General features: G+C 38.4%; 1 protein-coding gene across 2 annotated transcripts; it reads right to left on the bottom strand.

Annotated features, from left to right (window-relative positions):
* Positions 1–3: 3 nt before the first annotated feature.
* LOC118755679 (nedd8-conjugating enzyme UbcE2M-like) lies at positions 4–6977 on the bottom strand (the record flags this gene model as incomplete). 2 transcript variants are annotated; one of them, XM_036490504.1, is given in 3 exon segments in its annotated part: positions 4–305; positions 6456–6606; positions 6661–6977. In XM_036490504.1, coding segments are annotated over 2 exon segments (408 nt in total), but the record flags the coding sequence as incomplete, so codon positions are not given.
* Between the last annotated feature and the right edge of the window lie 603 nt (positions 6978–7580).

Here is a 7580-nt window from a genome sequence, read left to right as displayed (position 1 = left end):
TACCAAGAAGAGAAATTGTAATCCGTAAACAATCGAACTGATGGTCAGCACTGGATTCCAATCTTCTCGTAATATATTTAAACAGACATTTCCTTCCAGATCGATGTTTGGATGGTAGACTTGCGTTTCGCATTTAACTTTTGGTGGTTCGTGAGGGTAGTTGGGCCCCACGCGAAAACTAAAAACAAAACGACCGTTCTTATAGAAACCTTCGTCAGGGCAAATTGTGAGCTTGAAGTTGAGCAAGTCATTTGGATCAGGAAACTCAGTGGCGCATGTTTTAGGCAGGTTTAGCTCGTTGATATCTGTAATTTATGTGCGAGAAAAAATTTATGTAGCGATAGCTTATATAAAAAATAAAACTTGTAGCCCTGGGGCAAGAGTTTAGGGGACAAACGTTTTCAAACCCTTGCAACCCAATGTTTTTGCGTACGCCAAAAGATGAAAACTTGTAATTAGGGGTATGAACTATTACAAACTCGTACGGAAACACACAGAGCTAATTATTGAAAATCAATGGCGAAAACTTTTAACATACAAATGAACACATCTATACTACAATTGAGTTCTGGATAAAAGTGAAAGAATTCAAAAATGTATTTAATCAAAACCCGTTACAAGAACTTTTGCAAAGTAGTCTTATTGTTTTGCTATTCAGTACTGCTGAGGCGACCACATTTTTATGCAAAGAAAAAGGATTAAAATAAGTTTCCTTAGTTTAATTTTAAATATGCGGTGCTTTCTAAAAAGATTGGAAAAATGTTGTGATGATTTTGAAATTACTACTGAGTGCAGTGCAGCGGGACGCGGGGAAGCCAGCAAATATGCACCCGCCAAGTTATGCACTCGCAAAATTAAGACTTACATAAGTACATATATTTATTTTCCAATATCCAATAAATACGGAAATATCAAATTATTTATTTAATATTATTAGTAATAAATTGTATCAATTTAAATAATTCAGTATCTTAAGTACATACATATTGCATATGGCATACCCGAATTCTGAAAACTTAACTTGTATCATAATTAGTTTAATTATTGGTACTCAATATAGTTTTTAAAAGGTTGTTAGTTTTTACGATTTAAAATTGCCGCCAGGAGTTAACATCGTAAATAACGTTCGGACTGTATTTTCTACAGATAATGAATTTTCATTTAATTTCCTTTGATTAATAAAATCATTAGCACAATAAGATCAAAAGAAAGATCTTTCATAGCACAACAAAAAATTCATAACAGTACATACATATGTATAACTAAAACAGCAAAAATTACTTAAGACTAAATAAAAGTAACATAATATAATTAGCAGAGAAAGTAGTATTTTTAAGTGAGTTCTACAATTCCAGGACATATACTTAAAATAAGACTTAATTAAACAAGTACATAGAGAGCACATCTCAGGGACTGAAGTGAAGCTAACGGAAATACGCATGCAGAACATTTTTAGAGTTGCTTTTGTTTAAACTACTGCGAATATGGGATGGAATAGAGTTCCAGATGCGGATAGCATTGACAAAGAATAGCCGTGCAGAGCTGAGATAATTGTAGGCAGGAACAGTCAAGTCCTTTACTCGAGTGGATTTGGGGAACATTAATTTTTCATAGATATTTGGGTGCCTTATCTGTCATGAGACGAAAAAGGAATATACAATTTCTAGCTTTAAGAAATTCAGAAATTTCGCAGCCAAGTAGGCGCGTTCTCCAAGCGGAAATATGCTCATATTTTGCTAGCCCAAACACATAGCGCGTGATCTGGTTAAATACTACATCTATTTTGTGAGCTGATTGGGAATCTAACATGCTGTAGACTAAGTTGGATTGCGAGTTTACGTCTGACTACCATCGGTGTGAATGGAGCAGACATTCGTAAATTCCTTAAAGTGTTATAGACTTTGCCTACAGTTGAATTCACATGGTCAATGCGGGTAAGGCCAGTTTTGATAATAAACCCAAGGTTAGTTACTTTTGACGCAAATTTAATTGGTTTGCCACCAATGTGTAACGACGGAATGGTTGATGGGTTAAGACGTTCCTTCCAAATAGGTAAAACAAAACACTTGTCACAATTAAGACGAAGACCATTTAACTGACATATAGAACTGGACATCGCCCGCATGGGCATGCATGTTGGCGTGCATAGAAGTCCGAAATATATATCATTAACGAGCAAACTAACCTAAGATTGACCCTTGTGGGACACCCGTGAACAAAGGCCTTTGTTCAGATATTTGAGATCCAACCTTGACACGCTGAGACCTCTCTTTCAGATAGCTACGCATCAGTTTTACTGCTGACTCTCCAAACCCAAAGTAGTTTTTTAATTTAAAGCACAGTAGTTCATAGCTAACTGAATCAAAGGCTTTAGAGAAGTCCAGCAAGCATAGTAGAGTTAAGTGGTTCTTGTCGAACAGTATTCTAATGTCATCAAGTATCTTTACCATTGCAGTAGAGCAGCTGTGATGGAGTCCGAATCCGGATTGAAATGAGGATATAAGGTTGAATTTACTGATGTGGGAAAAGATTTGTTCAGATAACAAAGATTCGAAAACTTTAAACAAGGCTGGTAGTATGCTGATGGGTCGGAGATCACTAGGGCTGGATGCGGATTTATTTAATATTAAAAAACAAAGCTAATTTCCGTTTCCGGATTCATAATAGTGGGGTTTTAAAATGCTAGTATTTGAAAAAACAATTTGATGATAACCAAAGATTGTCCCCCAAGTGTCCATAAACTGGAAAATCACCGTAACAATTTTAAAACGCGGCGACAGTTTCTTTATTCAAATTCCGAACATTCGGAATACATTTTCTGTTCACTTATTCAATAGAACGTTGTTCACGGATAATAGGTTTGTTCCACACGAGCCCGCGGGTACCCACGGGTGCCCAAAGCAGCCCAGAAAGCGTTCCTCACGCTAGAAAAATGGGTAATAGAGAGCGAATACGTTCCACTTTTGGATCGTAAATATCTTCTTCTTTGTGCACGAAACAGCCCGGACTTTTTTTCCGGGCACAAATGTGCAAAAGGGCAATTTGAAATAACTGCTGTTGTTGTTTAAATCCGAAAGCAAATTTTATAAAAACAAAATGTAGAAAATATCACAGAATTTTCAGAAAATGTAGTTGTTTGGTAATTTTATTAGTCATATAAGATAAATACACGTAAAATCATTGTTTAGAGCTGATATGTTGATTCCGGGCACGAAATGTGGTTTTTTGCGTTCCTCCTCTGGGCACTTTTGGCACGTGTTGGCACATTTTTGACACTTGTGAGAGAGTAACTTATTTTTACTCTCTAATTACCGGAGCATACCGGAAAGCGTGGGGAACGAAGCTAATATGGGGCCGAATAATAGTTGCGTTCGATAACAAAATTAGCCAACACCAGCCAACAATCAAAATCAAGAGAGTAAGCAAAAATTCTCTCCCAAAGAGAAGAAAAAGCAAAAAAAGGTTTGTATAGTAACCAATAGTCAGTACTAATTTGTACTGGAACCTGCAAATTTTTACTGGAACAGTGTATGATAACCCAAAAAATTTGCAAGAGAGCACTGAATCGAGAGCGTAACAACACGGGAGCTGCAAATTCTTGCTAGTGAAATTTTTACTAGCAGAAATTAGCTAGCAGAAGAAGAAGAATAAATGTCAAAAGCCGCCATTTGTTGAATTGGTTTAGCACAAACAAAAGTAAAAGAAGTTTAAATCAAAATATTGACTATGTAAGTGCTTGTGTGTAAAGCAAAGAGTTTAAGACTGATTTATAAATAGTAAAATGTTTACAGCAGAACGTCAAAGAGTGCAACGACTGTTCACTTGCAAGTTTTTGCTAGTTTTGTGTTCATTAACTTTTTCTGCTACTTTTCTCTTCTTCTCAATTTTACGCTCTATTTTTCTTTTACGCTCTCGCTGCAATGTTTTACTGGAGAAGTTACTACACAAACCTAAAGTAAACGAACAGGAAATTAGCCATCACTTGCAAAAATCGGAAAAAGAAGACACACCAGCTGACTTTATTTATGGTTTATTTGTAAACAAATTGAAATTCATGTTGCCTCCATGGAAGAAAAAAGGAAAGTGAACGTTCAATGTTCGCCAGGAACATTTCTAGAAGTAAAAACTAGTTGGCACTATCATAAAGTCACATAGCAGGCAGCCAAAAAGCATATAAATACCAAAACTCGGAAAATGCAATTTTGTTTGTTTACAAAAATTGCAGGCATATGTTTTGTGATCATATGTTTTCGTGTTGGATAATTTTTGCTAAGGTGTGTTTTGCAGCAATTTTGTTTGGCAAACTGCGTGCAATTGTTGTTGCAGCAAACTCGGAGAGTTTGGCAGAGATACTTCGCCGACCTAAACGGGGTTAGATCGCCGAAACAACAGCCCTTGGTCGGGTAAAACCCGGGTCATTCCGGTACGTGGGAATGCCCGGAGTAACATTCGACAGCCTGCTCTCCTTCTCTGCGCACGCAACCACTATTGTCAATAAAGTACAGAGCCGCAACAAGGTCCTCAAGTCGCTAGCCGGCAGTACTTGGGGCAAAGACAAAGAAACGTTGCGAGCAACATACAAGGCAATAGGCCGGCCGGTTTTGAACTACGCAGCGCCAGTGTGGTCGCCGGGGACTAGTAGGACGCAGTGGACGAAGCTTCAGACGGCACAGAACACCGCACTCAGGACAGCGACAGGATGCCTCCTGGTGTCGCCCGAACACCATCTTCACGGCGAGGCGCAAATGCTCCCGCTAAAGGAGCACAATATAATGCTCTGCAAGCAGTTCCTGATTGGGAGCCACAGAAGTGGCCACCCAAACAGACAGCTGCTTGCAGAGGAGTCCTCGCCTAGGCACGTCAGGAGGCATCTATAAGAACTGACGGACGAAGTCCAGAGGTTCATCAAGCAACCTCTGGACCCGACTGCTTACCGACAGGCCCTGAAAGGCATTCACAGGGAGTCAGTCTCGAGTTATGTAGACTCCAGACCTGTGAATGCCGTTCTAGGCATACCGCCCCCGGACACAGACGAGACGGAGCTTCATCTGCCTCGGGAGACGCGTACAACACTAGCACAACTTCGCTCCGGCTACTGCAGCAGGTTAAACTCCTACCTGAGTAGATTAAATGAGGATGTGTCGGATGAGTGTCCGGCATGCGGAGAGACCCCACATGACTCGAAAACCCGACAACCCTAACGGCCTTGTCCCTGTGGACCAACCCCACAGAAGCTGCACGCTTCCCAGGGTTGCCGTTAGTGGAACTTGACGACAACGCCTGAGATACCAACCGTCCTGGGCGGGGTTGTTGTAGCCGCTACAACATCAACAACAAGAGCGAGTTTGGCGACTCTCACAGCAAACTAATTTTGTTTGGTCAAACATGCAGCAAATTCGGTGTTGTCATATACAAAAATTTTAAATTGTGCGCGTTATGTACATCTGAAATTCTCATTTCGTGTTGACAATAGCCATGAAAACCATAATGAACGTGCAACCCTGTGCCAAACTCGACATAACCACCTCCGAGCAAACTAAGCAGCCGCCATTTAATTTGGCAAACAAAAGTTTGTCTGCCGACCTAAACTTAACCTAACCGACCTAAAACTTTGCCAGTACAAAATGAACGCTTCTCTTGCATCAAAATGAACGCTTGATCTCTCAATTTTTGTGTGTTGGATATTTTTTGTCGTTATCGAACGCCATCCAGTAAAAATTTGGAAAAACTATTACAAATTTTTGACTTGTCGAACGCAACTAATCTGAACACATTCTTTTCCTTTCGCCTCTAGTATGGAATTCATAGAATATTGCATGAAAATAATGGCGCTAGAGAAGTCAAGTAAGTTTTTTCAAATTGTTTGCGAAAAATTTAATTAAATATTAATAAGCTGATACAATAATTTCATTTTCTTCTGTATCAAATGTATGCAACTATGTATGCATTAATTTTCTACTATATTGCCCAAGTTAGACTTTTTCTGCTAGTGCAGTTTATAAATAAAAGAAGACTGATGCTTTGTATTTTAACGTTTTGAAATGCACCCTCTCTTAAACAACGACCCATATAAAAATCATATCCAAAAGCAAGAACATTATTTTCATATGTAGGTACATTTTCTTTTTACTATCCAACATAATGTACCTTGTGATATTGCGAAAGCTATATATCGTCACCTGAAATGCATAAGTCCGTAACTAACAAAAAATCCAAAATTTGTTTGATTTATTATGGTGCATTTCATCGAATAACAATTTCCCTCATCATTTTAGGCAAAAACCAATTTTTGGTAGTTACGGCTTTTTGTATTTCACGTGACGAAATGTAAATCGAAATTTGGATTCTATTAGAAATTTGTATTTATGCACTTTATATGTACATCGGGACGTTCACGCATTTCAACATTAATGTATAAATATCTGTGCACAGCCATTTCCTGTATTAAAGTTTACCTTTTTGTATACGTAGTTGCGCAGCTGATGCTTTCTTCTGTTGCCCGGTTCGGGCCAACTGTTCGCCATCCTTTTTTTGTTGTTTTAGTGAAAACAACTTAATCATAACGTTTTTGTTGCTGCTCCGTGCACTTCACTTCCGTATTTTGTTCTTAAATATTAAATGTTGCGGTTAACTTGATTTTTCGATATTTGTTATTACTACCAATCCTCTTTAACGCTTCTATTGTAGGTCCACTAGCTGGTTACTACTGTAATTAAAGATATCGTACGAGGTCGGAGACAGGGCGCTGGCACACTGTTGTTGTTGGTTTCAATGATGCGGATTTTTTCTGTGCTTCGCCCGTAGTATTTCAAGCTACAGTTCTGGTAATTGTATTTTAATATAATTTTCCTTGAGCTTGCAATAGTCCAGCACTCGAAATATTTTTTTAGATTATTATGGATTTGTTCTTTACCGAGTTTCTCCAAATTTGACTTTTGACTTCCAACCAGAAATGCCAAAAAGTGAACCGATAGGGTTGTCGCTTTCAGTAATAATGTACGATTGTGTTGTCTTTTTATAAGGGTGGTTCACACCTGCTAGTTGGTACTTGGTAAACTGCTAATTGCTACTCGGTTATTTTATCATCTGTGGACGTCGGCTGACTTCCAAAACGTCAATTGCTGTTTATGTTTATGGTTTTGTACAACGATTTGGGGTTGCTGTGCCCAAACGCGTGAATCGAATCAAACAACTTTTATACGCACTTGTAGACAACAGTTCACGCTTTATTACAAAAATTTAATTTACTAAATCTGTGCACTAATTTAACAATAATGTCGGTTGGAAATATGGTATTTTTGTTATAAATTTGTATATACATTTTTATATACAAGATATTTTTATAAAACACCCAGTAACCAAAATAGACATCATTGGGGCGGCAGCCCAGGATTACCACACAGAAAGGGAATTCTAGTTACCTCATCCTTTCCCAAGGCTACATCACTGGGGCGGTAGCCCCAGTTATGCCACACAGAAAGGAGAATTCTACGTACTAAGCAGTGGCGGATTTAAATATTTGCCGCCCCTAGGCAATTCATAACTTGCCGCCCTTTTTTTTCACGAAAAAAAAAAATAAT

This window comes from Rhagoletis pomonella, unplaced genomic scaffold, assembly GCF_013731165.1.
Source record: "Rhagoletis pomonella isolate Grant_MI unplaced genomic scaffold, Rhpom_1.0 Rhpom_scaffold_07012, whole genome shotgun sequence".
Lineage (NCBI taxonomy): Eukaryota > Metazoa > Arthropoda > Insecta > Diptera > Tephritidae > Rhagoletis > Rhagoletis pomonella.
Note: the sequence above shows the minus strand (reverse complement) of the source record. Positions and strands in the feature narration are given on the sequence as shown.